Source organism: Mobula hypostoma, chromosome 23 (assembly GCF_963921235.1).
Source record: "Mobula hypostoma chromosome 23, sMobHyp1.1, whole genome shotgun sequence".
Taxonomy (NCBI): Eukaryota; Metazoa; Chordata; class Chondrichthyes; order Myliobatiformes; family Myliobatidae; genus Mobula; species Mobula hypostoma.
In genome coordinates, this window is record NC_086119.1 from 2,713,658 (window position 1) to 2,737,188 (window position 23,531).

General features: G+C 56.8%; 1 protein-coding gene across 3 annotated transcripts in view; it reads right to left on the minus strand.

Annotated features, from left to right (window-relative positions):
- Window positions 1-232: 232 nt before the first annotated feature.
- LOC134336876 (unconventional myosin-Ic-like) overlaps window positions 233-23,531 on the minus strand; it is a 132,829-nt gene continuing 109,530 nt past the window's right edge. For all 3 annotated transcript variants that reach the window (XM_063031477.1, XM_063031476.1, XM_063031475.1), the window contains exons 24-32: window positions 18,996-19,155; window positions 16,138-16,221; window positions 14,465-14,558; window positions 14,110-14,165; window positions 12,895-13,030; window positions 11,063-11,133; window positions 10,434-10,531; window positions 9,279-9,378; window positions 233-2,808 (exon numbers count right to left, since the gene is read on the minus strand). In XM_063031477.1, coding sequence (XP_062887547.1) covers window positions 2,782-2,808; window positions 9,279-9,378; window positions 10,434-10,531; window positions 11,063-11,133; window positions 12,895-13,030; window positions 14,110-14,165; window positions 14,465-14,558; window positions 16,138-16,221; window positions 18,996-19,155 — 826 coding nt within the window. In that variant the 3' untranslated portion in view covers window positions 233-2,781. The remainder of the gene's footprint in view (window positions 2,809-9,278; window positions 9,379-10,433; window positions 10,532-11,062; window positions 11,134-12,894; window positions 13,031-14,109; window positions 14,166-14,464; window positions 14,559-16,137; window positions 16,222-18,995; window positions 19,156-23,531) is intronic.

Below are 23,531 nucleotides of genomic sequence, written 5' to 3' on the forward strand. Positions count from 1 at the left end.
CTTCTCAAATATTTGGAATTCTCTGCGCAGACAGCAGAGTCACCGAGTGCCCTAGGATGGAGATGGGCAGATGCTTGAACAAGCAGAATGATGGTCTGTAGGCTGAGATGTTGTGGAGGAGGGTTTCGTCCTGGTGAAGATGGGTTGGTCAACCTCGGCAGGCATCCCAGCTGGAGTACACCAGTACCCCCTGACCCAGGCAAGGAAACAACATTCACAACAAGTTGGAAAATATTGTTTTATTGAAACCAAGTCTGACACATCGATCCATACAAAGATTACTACAATCTTTAATTAACATTGCGTATACTTTATTTAGAATGCTCCTGCCGTACGTGGGTTGCCCAGGGAACGGCTCCAGCCTCTTGGCCTATCACCCCATTGCAGGCTTGGCCTGAAGGCAGCCCCTGCCTCTACCCCACCCTTGCATGCCTCAGTCCAGCCCCTCACACCCAGCCCAATGTCGGGAACACCCTGAGGGAGGTTGGGAATGGGTCACTGGGGCCAAGGGCCAGGCCACTCGGCTCACTTTATCTCACTAAGCCCATGTGTCCCTGACTGGGACTCCTAGTCGTTGCCCCCACCACCCCCAATGCCTCCTTCCTGGAGCAATCAAGTGAGATCAGCTCCTATTTGTCTCAACAGCAGCACCTTTGGGCCCTGTCTACCCAAGCTCTCTGCGTTCAAACCCAGACAACCAGCCGGGGGGGGGGGCGGGGGGAGAGAAGACTAGTCATAGGTCTACATGCTAGGGAAACCAGACATCTGCCATTTCCGTGGTGGATGGGGAGACCATACGTATGTCTACATGCTGGGGAGACCAGACACACCGCTCATTCTGGGGGAGACCAGACACACCGTTCAGTCTGGGGAGACCAGACACACCGTTCATTCTGGGGGAGACCAGACACACCGTTCATTCTGGGGGAGACCAGACACACCGTTCATTCTGGGGGAGACCAGACACACCGTTCAGTCTGAGGGAGACCAGACACACCGTTCATTCTGGGGGAGACCAGACACACCGTTCAGTCTGGGGGAGACCAGACACACCGTTCAGTCTGGGGGAGACCAGACACACCGCTCAGTCTGGGGGAGACCAGACACACCGCTCATTCTGGGGGAGACCAGACACACCGTTCAGTCTGGGGGAGACCAGACACACCGTTCAGTCTGGGGGAGACCAGACACACCGTTCAGTCTGGGGGAGACCAGACACACCGTTCATTCTGGGGGAGACCAGACACACTGTTCATTCTGGGGGAGACTAGACATCTGTACCCTCTGTGGTGAGTGTGGAGACCAGATATCTGTACTTTCTGTGGTGGATGGAAAGAGCAGACGCATGTCTGGATGCTGGGGAGAGCAGACATCTCCACTCTCCTGCAGTGCATCCTCACCAGGAGATATCCCCGTCCCCTCTCCCCTACTTACATCATCACAGTAACTCTCCCTCCCATGGTGGGAGGTCACCAACTGCCCACTTTAGAGGATAGGGTGGGTCACCAACGCGTGATTCTGTTGTGGGGGCGGTGTCATTAAATGGGAAGAGGGAGAGTCAGATGAGCACACGAGGTCGCTGTACTGTGGCAGACTCAGTTGACCTGATGGAGCTGGTGTACCCACAGTGACTGAACAACTGTGGAGAGCTGAGGGTTTATAAGGCAATTGTCAGACCTCACTTGGAGTATTGTGAGCAGTTCTGGGCCCCTTATCTCAGGAAGGATGTGCTGACATTGGAGAGGAGATTCACAAGAATGATCCCAGGAATGAAAGGATTAACACATTAGAAACATTTGATGGCTCCAGGCCTGTACTCATTGGAGGTTAGAAGAATGGGGGGGGGGGGGTTTAATTGAAACCTATCGAATATTGAAAGGCCTGGATAGAGCGGGTGGGAGAGTCTAGGACCTGAGGGCACAGCCTCAGAATACAAGGACGTCCCTTTAGGACAGAGATGAGGAGGGATTTCTTTAGCCAGAGGATGGTGAATCTGTGGAATTCATTGTCACAGATAACAGTGGAGGCCAAGTCCTTGGGTATAGGTTGATAAATTGTTGATTAGGTAGGGACTCAAGGGTTACGGGGAGAAGACAGGAGAATGGGGTTGAGGGGGTTAATAAATCAGCCATAATGGAATGGTGGAGCAGACGCGATGGGCTGAATGGCCTGATCCTGCTCCTATGTCTAATGGTCAATGAGGAAGTGCCCATTAACAGGATGTTCGCCCTGGGATGCCAGTGACGATGGACCCTCCACTGAGGAGGTCCATGAGACCACTAGGGCCACCCCAGCCCACCAGGATGCAATCTCCTTGGGGCAGCTGAGTGAAGGCCCAGCAGTGTGGAGATGGTCATGAGGGTAGGGGTGGGAGAATCAGTCACCATTTCCCAGAGGGCAGCAGACACTGGGTCTGAGGCAGTGTGAAGCACAGTGGCTTTGGCAGAGAGACAGAGAGGTTATACTGTTTTCCTTAAAGCACCGTTGTGCACAGAGGCAGGAGAGTGATTAAACTTGGTGAGTCCTTGATAATGGCAAATACTCTTTAATATAAACTTCCATTAAATTTATTTTGCGTGATTAATGTATGAACTGGGAATGAGAGTCCCCAGCTGGAAGCACAGACTTTGGCAGTCGTGGTGAGCACAGTTTGTGTAGGTGTGTGACGAAGGCCAGCATCTCGAATGTCTCACCGGTGAACTCTCCGACTCCTGTCTGTGGAGTGCAGCCGTTCATCGGACCGTGCGTGCGTCGGGTGGCCGTCGCGATCCCTACCCACCGTCATCTGGAGTTCAGGCGTGGAGCCACCTGGAGAGACAGTGAGGGTGGGCTCGGCTTGGGTCTGCAACAGAATTGTTCCCACTAACACTCCCCTGCCCAACCTCCTCAAAGGCACAACTCCCCCAAAGCCAACGGAAACGTCTCGACCCTGGCTGCACCGAATGAGCCATTCTACCCCCCACCCTGTCACCACCTCTGCCCCAGAGACACCCCCACCCTGACCCCGACAGGGGCACCCCAAACCTCTCTCAACAGGGGCATCCCACCCTGATCCCAACAGGGGCATCCCACCCTGATCCCAACAGGGGCGTCCCCACCCTGACACAGACAGGGGCACCCCCACCCTGATCCCAACAGGGGTGTCCCCACCCTGACCCCGACAGGGGCACCCCAAACCTCTCTCAACAGGGACATCCCACCCTGATCCCAACAGGGGCCTCCCCACCCTGACCCCAACAGGGGCACCCTAAACCTCTCTCAGCAGGGGCATCCCACCCTGATCCCAACAGGGGCGTCCCCACCCTGACACAGACAGGGGCACCCCCACCCTGACCCTGACAGGGGCGTCCCCACCCTGACCCTGACAGGGGCACCCTCACTCTGACCTCGACAGGGACCCCTCACACTGACACCAACAGGGGCGTCCCACCCTGGCCCTGGTAGGGATGTCCCCACCCTCCCTTGACAGATCCTCCCGACCCCGAAAGGGACCCCTCTACCCTCTCTCGACAGAGACACCCCCACTTTGACCACGACAGCACACCTCTATCCTCTTTCGATAGAGATGCCCCCAACCTGACCCAGACAGGGATGACCCCACCCTTTCTTGACAGAGATGCCCCCACCCTCAGCCCTGACAAAGGTTCCCACACACTGACCCAGACAGAGACACCCCCATCCTGCCCCAGATACATGCTACCCCTCCCTCGACAGGGACACCCCCACAGGTGTCTCCGTTGGGTCAGAGAAGGGACGTCCCTCGACAGGAACGCCCCTTAGAAACCTCTGGTCTTACACCTGTGTCCTCTAGTTTTTAAAAACGCAAAGAACAGGAATTCTGCAGATCCTGGAAATTCAAGCAACACACATCAAAGTTGCTGGTGAACGCAGCAGGCCAGGCAGCATCTCTAGGAAGAGGTGCAGTCGACGTTTCAGGCCGAGACCCTTCGTTAGTCCTGATGAAGGGTCTCGGCCTGAAACGTCCACTGCACCTCTTCCTAGAGATGCTGCCTGGCCTGCTGTGTTCACCAGCAAGTTTTATGTGTGTTCCTCTAGTTTTTAGCATGCTTCAAAGGGGAAAAGACCCACGTGCTTTCACCCTGTCTGTGCCACAGGTTATCATACATACTTCGATCAGGTCACCCTACAATCCAGGGAATAAAGTTCCAGAGCTGCAATCATTAACCCTTTCATTCCCAGGTCCATTTCGTAAACCTGCTCTGGAGGTCAGTAATGGGAAAGTCAAAGTTCCCTCATTTGACACTGTACTGTGCCCACGGATGTGACTTGTGTAACTCCATTAGAGATCATCCCTTTTCTATTTCCATGTTCTACCTGCCCCTCCCTCCAGAATATCCTGCCCTCAGCTTGCACTGATCAGAGTGCAACCCCCCATCACACGTGAAAATTCCACACCCAGACACTGAGCTGCCCCTCCTGCCCCTCCCTCAGCCACGTGTCTGACAGCACCACACTCCCAGCTCATCATCTCACCTGCAAGTCGGCTGGCTTTAAAGTAAATTTATTTGTTCAGAGGTACGGTGCGGAGCAGGTCCCAACAAACCCCTGGCCTAATCACAGGACAATTTACAATGACCAATTGTCCAATTTACAATGACCAACTGTGTCTTTGGATTGTGCCAAGAAACTGGACACCCAAAGGAACCCCATGTGGTTCCCAGGGAGGACGTACAAACTCCTTACAAAGAAGGTCAGAACTGAACTCCCAACCGCAATTCCCCGAGCTGTAGTCTCACACTAACTCGCTACTAAACCTACCAGGAACACCGGGAGCTGTAGTGTCACACTAACTCGCTACGAAACCTACCAGGAACACCGGGAGCTGTAGTGTCACACTAACTCGCTACGAAACCTACCAGGAACACCGGGAGCTGTAGCCTCACACTAACTCGCTACGAAACCTACCGGGAACACCGGGAGCTGTAGCCTCACACTAACTCGCTACGAAACCTACCGGGAACACCGGGAACTGTAGCGTCACACTAACTCGCTACGAAACCTACCGGGAACACCGGGAGCTGTAGCGTCACACTAACTCGCTACGAAACCTACCGGGAACACCGGGAGCTGTAGCGTCACACTAACTCGCTACGAAACCTACCGGGAACACCGGGAGCTGTAGCGTCACACTAACTCGCTACGAAACCTACCGGGAACACCGGGAGCTGTAGCGTCACACTAACTCGCTACGAAACCTACCGGGAACACCGGGAGCTGTAGCGTCACACTAACTCGCTACGAAACCTACCGGGAACACCGGGAGCTGTAGCGTCACACTAACTCGCTACGAAACCTACCGGGAACACCGGGAGCTGTAGCGTCACACTAACTCGCTACGAAACCTACCGGGAACACCGGGAGCTGTAGCGTCACACTAACTCGCTACGAAACCTACCGGGAACACCGGGAGCTGTAGCGTCACACTAACTCGCTACGAAACCTACCGGGAACACCGGGAGCTGTAGCGTCACACTAACTCGCTACGAAACCTACCGGGAACACCGGGAGCTGTAGCGTCACACTAACTCGCTACGAAACCTACCGGGAACACCGGGAGCTGTAGCGTCACACTAACTCGCTACGAAACCTACCGGGAACACCGGGAGCTGTAGCGTCACACTAACTCGCTACGAAACCTACCGGGAACACCGGGAGCTGTAGCGTCACACTAACTCGCTACGAAACCTACCGGGAACACCGGGAGCTGTAGCGTCACACTAACTCGCTACGAAACCTACCGGGAACACCGGGAGCTGTAGCGTCACACTAACTCGTTACTAAACCTACCAGGAACACCGGGAGCTGTAGTCTCACACTAACTCGCTACTAAACCTACCAGGAACACCAGGAGCTGTAGTGTCACACTAACTCGCTACTAAACTACGAAACCTACCAGGAACACCGGGAGCTGTAGTGTCACACTAACTCGCTACGAAACCTACCGGAAACACCGGGAGCTGTAGTGTCACACTAACTCGCTACTAAACCTACCGGGAACACCGGGAGCTGTAGCGTCACACTAACTCGCTACGAAACCTACCAGAAACACCGGGAGCTGTAGTGTCACACTAACTCGCTACTAAACCTACCGGGAACACCGGGAGCTGTAGCGTCACACTAACTCGCTACGAAACCTACCGGAAACACCGGGAGCTGTAGTGTCACACTAACTCGCTACTAAACCTACCGGGAACACCGGGAGCTGTAGCGTCACACTAACTCGCTACGAAACCTACCAGAAACACCGGGAGCTGTAGTGTCACACTAACTCGCTACTAAACCTACCGGGAACACCGGGAGCTGTAGCGTCACACTAACTCGCTACGAAACCTACCGGGAACACCGGGAGCTGTAGCGTCACACTAACTCGCTACGAAACCTACCGGGAACACCGGGAGCTGTAGCGTCACACTAACTCGCTACGAAACCTACCGGGAACACCGGGAGCTGTAGCGTCACACTAACTCGCTACGAAACCTACCGGGAACACCGGGAGCTGTAGCGTCACACTAACTCGTTACTAAACCTACCAGGAACACCGGGAGCTGTAGTCTCACACTAACTCGCTACTAAACCTACCAGGAACACCAGGAGCTGTAGTGTCACACTAACTCGCTACTAAACTACGAAACCTACCAGGAACACCGGGAGCTGTAGTGTCACACTAACTCGCTACGAAACCTACCGGGAACACCGGGAGCTGTAGCGTCACACTAACTCGCTACGAAACCTACCGGGAACACCGGGAGCTGTAGCGTCACACTAACTCGCTACGAAACCTACCGGGAACACCGGGAGCTGTAGCGTCACACTAACTCGCTACGAAACCTACCGGGAACACCGGGAGCTGTAGCGTCACACTAACTCGCTACGAAACCTACCGGGAACACCGGGAGCTGTAGCGTCACACTAACTCGCTACGAAACCTACCGGGAACACCGGGAGCTGTAGCGTCACACTAACTCGCTACGAAACCTACCGGGAACACCGGGAGCTGTAGCGTCACACTAACTCGCTACGAAACCTACCGGGAACACCGGGAGCTGTAGCGTCACACTAACTCGCTACGAAACCTACCGGGAACACCGGGAGCTGTAGCGTCACACTAACTCGCTACGAAACCTACCGGGAACACCGGGAGCTGTAGCGTCACACTAACTCGCTACGAAACCTACCGGGAACACCGGGAGCTGTAGCGTCACACTAACTCGTTACTAAACCTACCAGGAACACCGGGAGCTGTAGTCTCACACTAACTCGCTACTAAACCTACCAGGAACACCAGGAGCTGTAGTGTCACACTAACTCGCTACTAAACTACGAAACCTACCAGGAACACCGGGAGCTGTAGTGTCACACTAACTCGCTACGAAACCTACCGGAAACACCGGGAGCTGTAGTGTCACACTAACTCGCTACTAAACCTACCGGGAACACCGGGAGCTGTAGCGTCACACTAACTCGCTACGAAACCTACCAGAAACACCGGGAGCTGTAGTGTCACACTAACTCGCTACTAAACCTACCGGGAACACCGGGAGCTGTAGCGTCACACTAACTCGCTACGAAACCTACCGGAAACACCGGGAGCTGTAGTGTCACACTAACTCGCTACTAAACCTACCGGGAACACCGGGAGCTGTAGCGTCACACTAACTCGCTACGAAACCTACCAGAAACTCCGGGAGCTGTAGTGTCACACTAACTCGCTACTAAACCTACCGGGAACACCGGGAGCTGTAGCGTCACACTAACTCGCTACGAAACCTACCGGGAACACCGGGAGCTGTAGCGTCACACTAACTCGCTACGAAACCTACCGGGAACACCGGGAGCTGTAGCGTCACACTAACTCGCTACGAAACCTACCGGGAACACCGGGAGCTGTAGCGTCACACTAACTCGCTACGAAACCTACCGGGAACACCGGGAGCTGTAGCGTCACACTAACTCGTTACTAAACCTACCAGGAACACCGGGAGCTGTAGTCTCACACTAACTCGCTACTAAACCTACCAGGAACACCAGGAGCTGTAGTGTCACACTAACTCGCTACTAAACTACGAAACCTACCAGGAACACCGGGAGCTGTAGTGTCACACTAACTCGCTACGAAACCTACCGGAAACACCGGGAGCTGTAGTGTCACACTAACTCGCTACTAAACCTACCGGGAACACCGGGAGCTGTAGCGTCACACTAACTCGCTACGAAACCTACCAGAAACACCGGGAGCTGTAGTGTCACACTAACTCGCTACTAAACCTACCGGGAACACCGGGAGCTGTAGCGTCACACTAACTCGCTACGAAACCTACCGGAAACACCGGGAGCTGTAGTGTCACACTAACTCGCTACTAAACCTACCGGGAACACCGGGAGCTGTAGCGTCACACTAACTCGCTACGAAACCTACCAGAAACACCGGGAGCTGTAGTGTCACACTAACTCGCTACTAAACCTACCGGGAACACCGGGAGCTGTAGTGTCACACTAACTCGCTATGAAACCTACCAGAAACACCGGGAGCTGTAGTGTCACACTAACTCTACACTACAGAACTTACCAGCCCTTCTGCCTGCACCTCCTCTGCCCACCGGATCTTCCTACTCCCGTTACCACGTTCTCCTCTCTTCCCCCCTTTTGCTGTCATCCCCTGCCTTTCTTGTCTGGGTAGCACTGGGAAGCATTCCTGTAGGGACATTGGTCCCTCTTGTACAGGTCACCCCTGCCCAGGGAAGGTTCCCATTGTCCAAGTCACTGAAGCCCTGCCCCTGAGCATAAATTTAGACATTGAGCTGCTCTACCTTGCACCTGATGAAGGGTCTTGGCCCGAAACATCAGCCACTTGTTCCTGTTCACCGACGCTGCCAGGGCTGCTACGTTCCTCCAGCATTTTGTGTGTGCTGCTCTGCAAGTGGGGCCCTGTCACTTCAGTCCAGGCTATTCTTGCTGCAAATCCCTGACCCAGTGAAGGACGCGAGCAGCAAACAGGGGAGCACCACCACGTGCAGGTCCCCTTCACCCCCACTCACACACCCCTCTGGCTGGGTCCGTGACCGTCACTGGGTGTGACCGGGGAACTCCTGCCCGACAGTCTGTACCCAGAGGCCCGCACGTGTTTTGTTGGCCAATAAAAGTTTGCTTTTTCAGGGACGGCCAGATCACAGAAAAGAACAACAGATACAGAGCCGAGCAAAACAGATTTCACAAATTATCTCAGCGATATCCAACCCGATTCTGATTCTGATCCTTACCACAGACAGATGTCCGTTCTTTGCTTTGGAAATGATCAGCTCGGACCCCGACGTGAAGTCAATGACGCCCTCTTTGCCTTGCTTAATGGTAAATTTAATGCTGCAGGACGGAGAGAGCACCGGTCACCCTCCAGCAGATCCTCTCACCCGTCACCCTGCACTCTCATTCAGCCCCGCTGGAACACACAACCATACCACCTCCCTCCTTCCCCGATCACTCCCTCCACCCTCCCTCACTCCCTCCACCCTCCCTCCCCGTTCACGCCCTCCACCCTCCCTCCCCGTTCACGCCCCCCACCCTCCTGTCCGGTTCACTCCCTCCACCCTCCATCACTACCTCCACCCTCCCCATTCACTCCCTCCACCCTCCCTCCCCGATCACTCCCTCCACCCTCCCTCCCCATTCAATCCCTTCACCCTCCATCCTCCATCACTCCCTCCACCCTCCTTCCCCGATCACTCCCTCCACCCTCCCTCCCCGTTCACGCCCTCCACCCTCCCTCCCCGTTCACGCCCTCCACCCTCCTGTCCGGTTCACTCCCTCCACCCTCCATCACTACCTCCACCCTCCCCATTCACTCCCTCCACCCTCCCTCCCCGATCACTCCCTCCACCCTCCCTCCCCATTCAATCCCTTCACCCTCCATCCTCCATCACTCCCTCCACCCTCCTTCACCGTTCACTCCCTCCACCCTCCTGCCCCATTCAATCCCTTCACCCTCCATCACTCCCTCCATCCTCCATCACTCCCTCCACCCTCCCTCACCGTTCACTCCCTCCACCCCCCTGCCCCATTCACTCCCTCCACCCTCCCTCCCCGTTCACTTCCTCCACCCTCCTTCCCCATTCACTCCCTCCACCCTCCTGCCCCGTTCACTCCCTCCACCCTCCTGCCCCATTCACTCCCTCCACCCTCCTTCAGGCAGGGTCCCCCCCCACCCCACCCATCTCAAATCTCTTGTTCCTCCGGAACACACCTTCCAATAGGGATCCTCCTCCTGCCGTTCCTCCCTACCTTCCCTCGCCCCTCGCCACCCTCCCCTGTCCTTTCAATAGGGTTCACCCCAACCCCTTCTACTACACACCTGCCTCCCCCCACTATATTTTGCTGTGTGCATGCGGAAGGGGGTGGGGTGTCTGCTCAGGCGGCCTCACCTCCCCTGGTTGACGTTGACACTGTTGACCTTGTCTGACTCCATAGCCAGTTTGGTCAGCGTCTCGATCACGTGATCACTCCGCAACACCAGGTCACCCTGAAACACAGCACAGCATACGTCAGGGAGCCGCGCTCTCCGAATACGGGACCGCGCTGCCCACGGACCCCTGCGGCCACAGTCCGGTGTTGTACGTAGACCAGGCTGCTCACAGATCAGACCGCGTTGTCCGTAAGACTGGGACCCACGTTACCCACAGACCGTGTTCAGCGGGAACCACGCGGCACAACCAAGAGGAATCAACCAGAACTCCCAACTGAGAAGTGGGTGGACTCTCAGAAAGCAGGGCAGAGTGGGGAAGGAGAGGGTGACCGCCATGGGCAGACCCAGGGGCTAGCACCAGCTCCAGGCTAATTGGCCTCATGTCGAGCAGGAGCTGTTCACATCGGTTCCTGGTGTCTGACAGAAGCAGCCCCTCCCTGCCCCATGGAGTGAGGGGGGAGGAAGACGGAGCACTTGGAGGACTCCGGGCAAAATCCGGTGGAATTATTTATGAGTGGTCTTTGGTCAGCAAGGACACAAGCTGAAGGACCTGTTCCCCTTCTGTATGATGAGCCAGCAATTCCTTACCTTCTGCCGATTGTCCTCACAGGGAACGTGCAGCACGAAGAGGCCGTCACTGAGTGAACTGACTGATATTCCTGCAGGGAATCATGGGGGATCCAAGTTAAAATCTGAATACTAACCATGGCCTGCAACACATCAGCTTGGTTAGCGAAATCACTCAATCAATCAACCCAAATCAACACCAGAAAATGAAGAGCATGGGTCAGACAGAGAGTGAAGCTCCCTCCTCACCGTCCCATCACAGAGAGTGAAACTCCCTCCACACCGTCCCATCACAGAGAGTGAATCTCCCTCCACACCGTCCCATCACAGAGAGTGAAGCTCCCTCCACACCGTCCCATCACAGAGAGTGAAGCTCCCTCCACACCGTCCCATCACACACTCCCGGGGTCAGACGCAGAGTGAATCTCCCTCCACACCGTCCAATCACACACTCCCGGGGTCAGACACAGAGTGAACCTCCCTCCACACCGTCCCATCACACACTCCCGGGGTCAGACGCAGAGTGAATCTCCCTCCACACCGTCCAATCACACACTCCCGGGGTCAGACACAGAGTGAAGCTCCCTCCACACCGTCCCATCACACACTCCCGGGGTCAGACACAGGGTGAAGCTCCCTCCTCACTGTGCCATCACACACTCCCGGGGTCAGACACAGAGTGAATCTCCCTCCATACCGTCCCATCACACACTCCCGGGGTCAGACACAGAGTGAATCTCCCTCCTCACCGTCCCATCACACACTCCCGGGGTCAGACACAGAGTGAATCTCCCTCCTCACGGTCCCATCACACACTCCCGGGGTCAGACACAGAGTGAAACTCCCTCCTCATCGTCCCATCACACACTCCCGGGGTCAGACACAGAGTGAATCTCCCTCCTCACCGTCCCATCACACACTCCCGGGGTCAGACACAGAGTGAATCTCCCTCCTCACGGTCCCATCACACACTCCCGGGGTCAGACACAGAGTGAAACTCCCTCCACACCATCCCATCACACACTCCCGGGGTCAGACACAGAGTGAAGCTCCCTCCACACCGTCCCATCACACACTCCCGGGGTCAGACACAGGGTGAAGCTCCCTCCTCACTGTGCCATCACACACTCCCGGGGTCAGACACATAGTGAATCTCCCTCCACACCGTCCCATCACACACTCCTGGGGTCAGACACAGAGTGAAACTCCCTCCTCATCGTCCCATCACACACTCCCGGGGTCAGACACAGAGTGAATCTCCCTCCACACCATCCCATCACACACTCCCGGGGTCAGACACAGAGTGAAGCTCCCTCCTCATCGTCCCATCACACACTCCCGGGGTCAGACACAGAGTGAATCTCCCTCCTCACCGTCCCATCACACACTCCCGGGGTCAGACACAGAGTGAATCTCCCTCCTCACCGTCCCATCACACACTCCCGGGGTCAGACACAGAGTGAATCTCCCTCCTCACGGTCCCATCACACACTCCCGGGGTCAGACACAGAGTGAAGCTCCCTCCACACCATCCCATCACACACTCCCGGGGTCAGACACAGGGTGAATCTCCCTCCACACAGTCCCATCACACACTCCCGGGGTCAGACACAGAGTGAAACTCCCTCTATATACACACACACACACACACACACACACAAATTTTTCCAAATCATGTATAGTAGTTGGTACAATGCTTTACAGCACCAGATTACATCTGCTGTAATATAGATGGAATTTAATCGTTATAAACCTGGTGCATATGTGGTTCCACACAGTGACGCACGGACACAAACGCATGCACTACTAGCAGAGGAAGGCAGGTCAGTGGCTCCTCGCCATCTACCACCCACCTTTGAGTTTGGAGTAATCAATGGTCTGTTTGAGTTTGCCCTCCTCTACGAGGTAGGCACTGCCTGTGGCGATCAGCAGCTGGCGAGGCCGTGCCCGGTAACCGTTCCGATCGTACTTTGTCACCGCCACCGCATACTGCAAGGCAAGCCCAGACTTACTGCCAGCAAAAAGTGGAGGAGAGCTGCATGCAGGAGATTGGTGTAGATGCTGGGGGCATGCACCAGTTCAGTGCAGGTGACGGGAGCACACGAAGGGAGTCGGTGTAGTGTAGGGGGTCGGTGTATTGAAGGGGACGTGTAGGGGGTCGGTGTATTGAAGGGGACGTGTAGGGGTCCGTGTATTGAAGGGGACGTGTAGGGGGTCAGTGTAGATGAAGAGGACATGTAGGGGGTCGGTGTATTGAAGGGGACGTGTAGGGGTGGGTGTATTGAAGGGGACGTGTAGGGGTGGGCGTAGTGAAGGGGACGTGTAGGGGTGGGTGTATTGAAGGGGACGTGTAGGAGTGGGTGCATTGAAGGGGACGTGTAGGGGTCGGTGTAGGTGAAGGGGACGTGTGGGGGTCGGTGTAGGTGAAGGGGACGTGTAGGGGGTCGGTGTAGGTGAAGGGGACGTGTAGAGGACGGTGTAGGTGAAGGGGATGTGTAGGGGTCGGTGTAGGTGAAGGGGATGTGTGGGGGTCGGTGTAGGTGAAGGGGACGTGTAGGGGTCGGTGTATTGACGGGGACGTGTAGGGGGTCGGTGTAGGTGAAGGGGACGTGTAGAGGACGGTGTAGGTGAAGGGGATGTGTAGGGGTCGGTGTAGGTGAAGGGGACGTGTAGAGGACGGTGTAGGTGAAGGGGACGTGTGGGGGTCGGTGTAGGTGAAGGGGACGTGTAGGGGTCGGTGTATTGACGGGGACGTGTAGGGGTCGGTGCAAGTGAAGGGGACATGTAGGGGTCGGTGCAGGTGAAGGGGACGTGTAGGGGTCGATGCAGGTGAAGGGGACGTGTAGGGGGTCGGTGTATTGAAGGGGACGTGTAGGGGGTCGGTGTATTGAAGGGGACGTGTAGGGGTCGGTGTATTGAAGGGGACGTGTAGGGGGTCGGTGTATTGAAGGGATGTGCACAGGGGGCCAGTATAGGTGATGGTCATGAGCACGTGCTCAGGGCTCAGTGTATGCGGTGGGATCGGTGTGGGTGATGGGGACGCGTGCAGACGCCACTGTGACTCGTACTTTAATGCTGTCTTTCTCGATCACCTGCAGCACCTTCGAGTTGATCTCGTTCGTCGCTGGAACAGAAATGAGGCATCAGCAGGGGCGCCCCGATCGGTTCCCACCTCCCCAGCTCCACTTCTCCAGCCAAGCTCACCGCTCCCACCTTCTCCCTCTCACCGGTTCTGCCTGCACCCCTCGCCCCCGTCCCTCAGCTGGAACCCTCCACCATTACATTCCACCCACACCCATCCCCTGCCCCGTACCCCGCTCAGCCCCCCTGGTCACTCCAGCGGCTCCCTCTCCAGTCAGTACCTCACTCCTCCCTCAATAAGCCGCGCCCTTCTCCCTCCGCCTCCACCTCGAGCCCACTCACTGATCCGGGAGTCGGCGAAGAGCTTGGCCACACTTTGGGGATAGTTGTCCTTCCTGTCCTTGAAAAGTGCACTTGCCACAACCTTCTGCTCCAGCTGCAGGGGAAGAGATGTCCTTCAGTCACAGTCAACAAGCCCCCCCCGGCTGATGGGAGTCTGGAGATGGCAGCAGGGGAGAGTCATGGATCAGGCATACCACCTTCATCCGGAGGACGGATTGCGGCCTGTGCGGACTCCTGTGCTTTGGGGCTGTCCCGTCACGGTGGGATGTCCGTGTGTTCAGTGAGCAGAGGACAAGGCCAGGTGATTGTCCTCTCCCCTGTCTGGCATCACCCATTCAGGAGCAGTGCTCAGACCTGCTCCGGGAAGGAGGGGTCAGGAGTTTGACGCCTCCTCCCTTGGCTGGTCCTGTCCAGTCCCCACCAAGTGCCTGCAGATCCTCACACCACTCTGGATAATCGGAATGGCTTCCCAATGTCCACCTCCTGCTTCAGCAATACCTACATCTGGCTGCTGTTTATTGATTACTGCGACAGGACCCTCGACTTCCTCACTGGATACCGCAGTCTGTGCAGATCGGAAACAGCGTCTCGTCCTCACAGACAATCAGCACGGGTGCACCTCAAGGATGCACGCTTAGCCCTCCCTACACCCAACTCTGTGACTATGCACAGCTCAAATGCCATCGATAAATTTGCCGATGACACAACTATTGCAGGCAGAATTTCAGGTGGTGAGGAGGCGTACAGGAGTGAGACAGATCAGCTGGGTGAGTGGTGTTGCAGCAACAACCCAGCACTCAACGTCAGTAACCGAGGAACTGATTGCCGACTTCAGGAAGGGAAATTCAAGGGAGCACATCCCAGTCCTTATTGAGAGTCAGCAGTAGAAAGGGTGAGCAGTTTCAAGTCGCTGGGTGTCAACATCTCTGAGGATCTGTCCTGGGCCCAACACATTGATCCAGTTACAAAGAGGGCACACCAGCAGCTCTGCTTCATTGGGAGTTTGAGGAGATTTGGTCTGTCACAAAGACTCTATCAAATTTTGAGCCTCCACCAAGTGCCTCCAGGTTTCTATAGAAGCACCATGGAGAGCATTCTGCCTGGTTGCATCACTGTCTGGTATGGGGGGGGCTCCAACGTACAGGACTACAAGAGGCTGCTCCATCACGGGCACTAGCCACCACACCTTCAACGACATCTTCAGTAAGTGATGTGTCAGCAGGCAGCGTCCACCATTAAGGACCCTCGCCATCCAGGACATGCCCTCTTCTCATGGCTACCATCAGGGAGGCGCTACAGGAGCCTGAAGACACACACTCAATGTTTCAGGTACAGCTTCGTCCTCTCCACCATCTGATTTCGGAATGGTCCGTGAACACGTGACAGTACTTCACTATTTGAGGGCTATGGTATGGGTGCGTGTCAATGGGATTGTGCAGAGTAACACTTAAGCATGGCCTGGATGGGCTGAAGGGCCTGTTCCTGTGCTCTTTCTACTTGTTTTTGCAATTGATAGTTTTTTTCTGTCACACACTCACTGCTGCTGTAAAACAAGTTCCATGACATACGAGACCATAATAATAAATCTGATTCAGATTCCGATTCCCTATCCAGCCCCATCCCCATTCACCCTGTCTCCATCATCCATTCCCCACCCTCATGCCCCACCTCACCTGTTGCTTCCACTCTGGAGTAATCTTCTTGCAGTAGATCTGGACCATGTTCTTCATGTGTAGCTCCCTCAGCAGCTCAGAGGCCTGTGACACACATTCAAGATTGTCTTTCAACCATACACAGGAACACAGCCAAATGAAACATTGTCCCTCTGGGGCCAAGGTGCAAAACACAGAACCAACAGTCACACACAGCACATAAAGCACAAATAGCCATGATAGCAAAAAAATATAATTACATAAAGAGGAAATAAAAATAATAATATCGACCAAGTGCCTGAGAATCTGTAGACTGAAGCTGTGTGATGTTGTCCTGGAGCCATGTTTCTGCAAGAACAGACTGTAGCAGTTCCTCATCTCGCTCCAGTGCAGCCACACACAAACCCATTCTGTTTGTTTTCTACCGAGCGAGGGGGGCAGGGGTGTGGGGCCAAACTGGAGGGCAGCTCCGATGGAAGGGACCAGCCTCAAACCCGGCAGCACACAGCCAGCTCTGGCATCTTCTCTGGCAGCCACAACAGGCATGGACGAGGACCTGGTCCGCACCACAACCGAGGTACCCTCGCCGTCAGTTTAACCAATGAACCAGTGAATCAAACTTGCAGTATTCTACAATACCAACATCCAATAAGGTTGCCATCTCAAGAGAACGCCCAAGACAATAACTTGCGTCGCTTGTTGACGGCGCACTACCTGAAGCAAGCTGTAACAAAATGCACAACAAGTCCAGCTTCAAATGCTATCCAGCAACTCGGGTAAGGTCCTAGTCACACACAGCTGCATTTACAAAGCACCTTCCACATCCTTAAGCAGCCTTCAGCCGATGACGTAACTTTCTCAGCGAGTTGTGATAGAAGGGAGTGTTCAGTGGGCAGGAACATATGGGAGACAGAGCCTCATTCACCCTCAGTTACCACAGCCCTGGCAGAGGCAAAGGCCCCTCACCCCTCTCCCCACAGCCCTGGCAGAGGCAAAGGCCCCTCACCCCTCTCCCCACAGCCCTGGCAGAGGCAAAGGCCCCTCACCCCACTCCCCACAGCCCTGCAGAGGCAAAGGCCCCTCACCCCTCTCCCCACAGCCCTGGCAGAGGCAAAGGCCCCTCACCCCTCTCCCCACAGCCCTGCAGAGGCAAAGGCCCCTCACCCCTCTCCCCACAGCCCTGGCAGAGGCAAAGGCCCCTCACCCCTCTCCCCACAGCCCTGGCAGAGGCAAAGGCCCCTCACCCCTCTCCCCACAGCCCTGGCAGAGGCAAAGGCCCCTCACCCCTCTCCTCACAGCCCTGGCAGAGGCAAAGGCCCCTTACCCCTCTCCCCACAGCCCTGGCAGAGGCAAAGGCCCCTCACCCCTCTCCTCACAGCCCTGGCAGAGGCAGAGGCATCCCACCCCTCTTCTCACAACCCTGGCTGAGGCATCTCATTCCTCTCCCCACAGCCCTGGCAGAGGCCCCTCACCCCTCTCCCCACAGCCCTGGCAGAGGCAGAGGCCCCTCATCCCTCTCCCCACAGCCCTGGCTGAGGCATCTCACCCCTCTCCCCACGGGAGAAGGGTGAGACAACTATGGTGCAGAAACAAGCCCACAGCTGGCTGAGTCAAGGGGAGGGGATCAGAGCTGAGCACTGCGGGTGGGGTGGGGGGGGGGTGGAACTTAGACCATAAGATATAGGAGCAGATTTAGGCATTTGGTCCATCGAGTCTGTTCTGCCATTTCATCATTGTTTCTCTCAGCCCCAATTTCCTGCTTTCCCTCCCTGACCAGTCAAGAATCTATCAACCTCCGCTTTAAATATATATAAACACTTGGCCTCCACAGTTGCCTTTGACAACAAATTCTACATTCTCTAGCTAAAGAAATTCTCTGCTGTGAAGGACACCCCACTATTCTGAGGCTGTGTCTAGGACTCCCCCACTATAGGAAACATCCTCTCCACATCCACTCCATCTGTGCCCTCTGGTCCTAGACTCCCCCACTATAGGAAACATCCTCTCCACATCCACTCTATCTGTGTCCTCTGGTCCTAGACTCCCCCACTATAGGAAACATCCTCTCCACATCCACTCCATCTGTGCCCTCTGGTCCTAGACTCCCCCACTATAGGAAACATCCTCTCCACATCCACTCTATCTGTGTCCTCTGGTCCTAGACTCCCCCACTATAGGAAACATCCTCTCCACATCCACTCTATCTGTGTCCTCTGGTCCTAGACTCCCTCACTATAGGAAACATCCTCTCCACATCCACTTCATCATTCAATAAGTTTCAATGAGGTCACCCTTCATTCTTCTGAATTCCAGTGAAGACAGGCCCAGAGCCATCAAATGCTCTTTATATAACAAGCCATTCAATCCTGGAATCATTTTCATGAAGCTCCTTTGAACCCTCTCCAGCTTCAACACATCTCTTTGGCTTTTACGTTGGCTTTGACTTTCCTTGTTGGCCACTGTTGTGACATCTTGCCTTTAGAATACTTCTTCCTCTTTGGTATTTATATATCCTGTGCCTTCCAAATTGCTTCCAGAAATAACAGCTATCAACCTTGCCAGCTCTGCCATCAACCTTGCCAGTGTTGCCATCAACCTTGCCAGTGTTCTTTTCCAATCGATTCTGGCCAGCTCCTCTCTCATGCCTCTGTAAAACCCTTCCCTCCACTGTACATCTGACTTCAGCTTCTCCTTCTCAAGTTTCAGGGTGAATTCGATGATATTATGATCACTGGTTCTTTTACCTTTAGCTCTCTGATTTGCTGGGACAGTGTTGGCTTCTGGCCAGTGTGATGACTTTGTTCATGTCCAGCACGGTCAGAGCCAGGAACACAGGGGCAGATCAGGTACTGGCACCACAGGTGGAAACAGTCACTTACCTCAGAGAGAGCTGGAGGAGGCACTGGCCACGACTTATCCAGAACGTTCTTTGGCAAGTTGCGTTTCAAATTCATCAAGAAGGAGCATCTGACATAATCCACAAAATACTCATTCTCTGGACAGCGCGGTTTGTGCCGATTAATGAAACCCTTGATAAACCTGGAGGGAGGGAGGGAAGGAAAGGGGGGAGAGGGAGAGAGGGGGAGAGGGGGAGAGGGGGAGAGGGGGAGAGAGGGGCGAGGGACGAGGGGGGAGAGAGGGACGAGGGGGGCGAGGGGGGAGAGAGGGACGAGGGGGGCGAGGGGGAGAGGGGGAGAGGGGGAGAGGGGAGGGGGGAGAGGGAGAGGGGGAGGGGGGAGGGGGGAGGGGGGAGGGGGGAGGGGGGAGGGGGGAGAGGGAGAGAGGGAGAGAGGGAGGGCGAGGGGGCAAGAGAGGGAGGGCGAGGGGGCAAGGGAGAGAGGGGGGCAAGGGAGAGGGGGTGCGAGGGAGAGAGGGAGGGCGAGGGAGAGAGGGTGGGCGAGGGGGCGAGGGAGAGAGAGGGGGCGAGGGAGAGAGGGAGGGCGAGGGAGAGCAAGGGGGCGAGGGAGAGCAAGGGGGCGAGGGAGAGAGGGAGGGCAAGGGGGCGAGGGAGAGAGGGAGGGCAAGGGGGCGAGGGAGAGAGGGAGGGCAAGGGAGAGAGGAAGGGTGAGGGGGCGAGGGAGAGAGAGGGAGGGCGAGGGAGAGAGAGGGAGGGCGAGAGGGGGCGAGGGAGAGAGAGGGAGGGCGAGAGGGGGCGAGGGAGAGAGAGAGGGCAGGGGGCGAGGGAGAGAGGGCAGGGGGCGAGGGAGAGAGAGAGGGCAGGGGGCGAGGGAGAGAGAGAGGGCAGGGGGCGAGGGAGAGAGAGAGGGCAGGGGGCGAGGGAGAGAGAGAGGGCAGGGGGCGAGGGAGCGAGCGAGGGCAGGAGGGCGAGGGAGCGAGCGAGGGCAGGGGGGCGAGGGAGCGAGCGAGGGCAGGGGGGCGAGGGAGTGAGAGAGGGCAGGGGGGCGAGGGAGCGAGAGAGGGCAGGGGGGCGAGGGAGAGAGGAAGGGGTGAGCGAGAGTGGGAGGAAGTGATGGAGAGAGGGAGGAAGTAACGGAGAGAGGGAGGAAGTAACGGAGAGAGGGAGGGGGTAACGGAGAGAGGGAGGGGGTAACGGAGAGAGGGAGGGAGGGGGTAATGGAGAGAGGGAGGGAGGGGGTAACGGAGGGAGGGGGTAACGGAGAGAGGGAGGGGGTAACGGAGAGAGGGAGAAGGTAACGGAGAGAGGGATGGAGGGGGTAACGGAGAGAGGGAGGGGGTAACAGAGAGAGGGAGGGGGTAATGGAGAGAGGGAGAAGGTAATGGAGAGAGGGAGAAGGTAACGGAGAGAGGGAGGGGGTAACGGAGAGAGGGAGGGGGTAACAGAGAGAGGGAGGGGGTAACGGACAGAGGGAGAGGGTAATGGAGAGAGGGAGGGAGAGGGTAATGGAGAGAGGGAGGGAGGGGATAACGGAGAGAGGGAGGGAAGGGATAACGGAGAGAGGGAGAAGGTAATTGAGAGAGGGAGGGAGGGGGTAACAGAGAGAGAGGGAGGGAGGGGGTAACAGAGAGAGAGAGGGAGGGGGTAACACAGAGAGAGAGGGAGGGGGTAACAGAGAGAGAGAGAGAGGGAGGGAGGGGGTAACAGAGAGAGGGAGGGAGGGAGGAGGTAACGGTGGGAGGGAGGGAGGGGGTAACGGTGAGAGGGAGGGGTAACAGAGAGAAGGAGAGGGTAACGGAGAGAGGGAGGGAGGGGGTAACGGAGAGAGGAAGGGAGGGGGTAACGGAGAGAGGAAGAGAGGGGGTAACGGAGAGAGGGAGGGAGGGGGTAACGGAGAGAGGGAGGGAGGGGGTAACGGAGAGAGGGAGAGAGGGAGGGAGGGGGTAACGGAGGGAGGGAGGGGGTAACGGAGAGAGGGAGGGGTAACAGAGAGAGGGAGGGGGTAACGGAGAGAGGGAGGGGTAACAGAGAGAAGGAGGGGGTAACAGAGAGAGGGAGGGGGTAACGGAGAGAGGGAGGGGTAACGGAGAGAAGGAGGGGGTAACGGAGGGAGGGGGTAACGGAGAGAGGGAGGGGGTAACGGAGAGAGGGAGGGAGGGGGTAACGGAGAGAGGGAGAAGGTAATGGAGAGAGGGAGGGAGGGGGTAACAGAGAGAGGGAGGGGGTAACAGAGAGAGGGAGGGAGGGGGTAACAGAGAGAGGGAGGGAGGGGGTCACAGAGAGAGGGAGGGAGGGAGGGAGGGGGTAAGGGAGAGAGAGAGGGAGGGGGTAACGGAGGGAGGGAGGGGGTAACGGAGAGAGGGAGAAGGTAACGGAGAGAGGGAGGGAGTAACGGAGAGAGGGAGGGGTAACAGAGAGAAGGAGTGGTAACAGAGAGAAGGGGGTAACAGAGAGAGGGAGGGGGTAACAGAGAGAGGGAGGGGGTAACGGAGAGAGGGAGGGGGTAACGGAGAGAGGGAGGGGTAACGGAGAGAAGGAGGGGGTAACAGAGAGAAGGAGGGGGTAACGGAGAGAGGGAGGGGGTAATGGAGAGAGGGAGGGAGGGGGTAACGGAGAGAGGGAGGGAGGGGGTAACGGAGAGAGGAAGGGAGGGGGTAACGGAGAGAGGAAGGGAGGGGGTAACGGAGAGAGGAAGGGAGGGGGTAATGGAGAGAGGGAGGGAGGGGGTAACAGAGAGAGGGAGGGGGTAACAGAGAGAGGGAGGGAGGGAGGGGGGTAACAGAGAGAGAGGGAGGGAGGGGGTAACAGAGGGAGGGAGGGAGGGGGTAACAGAGAGAGAGAGGGAGGGGGTAACAGAGAGAGAGAGGGAGGGAGGGGGTAACAGAGAGAGGGAGGGAGGGAGGAGGTAACGGTGGGAGGGAGGGAGGGGGTAACAGTGAGAGGGAGGGGTAACAGAGAGAAGGAGAGGGTAACGGAGAGAGGGAGGGAGGGGTTAACGGAGAGAGGAAGGGAGGGGGTAACGGAGAGAGGGAGGGAGGGGGTAACGGAGAGAGGGAGGGGGTAACGGAGAGAGGAAGGGAGGGGGTAACGGAGAGAGGGAGAAGGTAATGGAGAGAGGGAGGGAGGGGTAACAGAGAGAGGGAGGGAGGGGTAACAGAGAGAGGGAGGGAGGGGGTAACAGAGAGAGGGAGGGAGGGGGTAACAGAGAGAGGGAGAGAGGGAGGGAGGGGGTAACGGAGAGAGGGAGGGAGGGGGTAACGGAGAGAGGGAGGGGTAACAGAGAGAGGGAGGGGGTAACGGAGAGAGGGAGAAGGTAACAGAGAGAGGGAGGGGGTAACGGAGAGAGGGAGGGGTAACAGAGAGAAGGAGGGGGTAACAGAGAGAGGGAGGAGGTAACGGAGAGAGGGAGGGGGTAACGGAGAGAGGGAGGGGTAACGGAGAGAAGGAGGGGGTAACGGAGAGAGGGAGGGGGTAACGGAGAGAGGGAGGGGGTAACGGAGAGAGGGAGGGAGGGGGTAACAGAGAGAGGGAGGGAGGGGGTAACAGAGAGAGGAAGGGAGGGGGTAACGGAGAGAGGGAGAAGGTAATGGAGAGAGGGAGGGAGGGAGGGGGTAACAGAGAGAGGGAGGGGGTAACAGAGAGAGGGAGGGAGGGGGTAACAGAGAGAGGGAGGGAGGGAGGGAGGGAGGGGGTAATGGAGGGAGGGAGGGAGGGGGTAACAGAGAGAGGGAGGGGGTAACGGAGAGAGGGAGAAGGTAACGGAGAGAGGGAGGGGTAACAGAGAGAAGGAGGGGTAACAGAGAGAAGGGGGTAACAGAGAGAGGGAGGGGGTAATGGAGAGTGGGAGGGGGTAACGGAGAGAGGGAGGGGTAACGGAGAGAAGGAGGGGGTAACGGAGAGAGGGAGGGGGTAACAGAGAGAGGGAGGGAGGGGGTAACGGAGAGAGGGAGGGAGGGGGTAACGGAGAGAGGAAGGGAGGGGGTAACGGAGAGAGGAAGGGAGGGGGTAACGGAGAGAGGGAGAAGGTAATGGAGAGAGGGAGGGAGGGGGTAACAGAGAGAGGGAGGGGGTAACAGAGAGAGGGAGGGAGGGGGTAACAGAGAGAGGGAGGGAGGGAGGGGGGTAACAGAGGGAGGGAGGGAGGGGGTAACGGAGAGAGGGAGGGGTAACAGAGAGAGGGAGGGGGTAACAGAGAGAGGGAGAAGGTAACGGAGAGAGGGAGGGGGTAACGGAGAGAGGGAGGGGTAACAGAGAGAAGGAGGGGGTAACAGAGAGAGGGAGGGGGTAACGGAGAGAGGGAGGGGTAACAGAGAGGAGGGGGTAACAGAGGGAGGGAGAGGGTAATGGAGGGAGGGAGGGGGTAACAGAGAGAAGGAGGGGGTAACAGAGAGAGGGGGGTAACAGAGAGAGGGAGGGAGGGGGTAACGGAGGGAGGGAGGGGGTAACGGAGGGAGGGAGGGGGTAACGGAGGGAGGGAGGGGGTAACGGAGAGAGGGAGAGGGATGGTTAAGGCGAGCCTGGGTCTGGGTGTTACTGGCATCTATGCAACCTCTCTGCT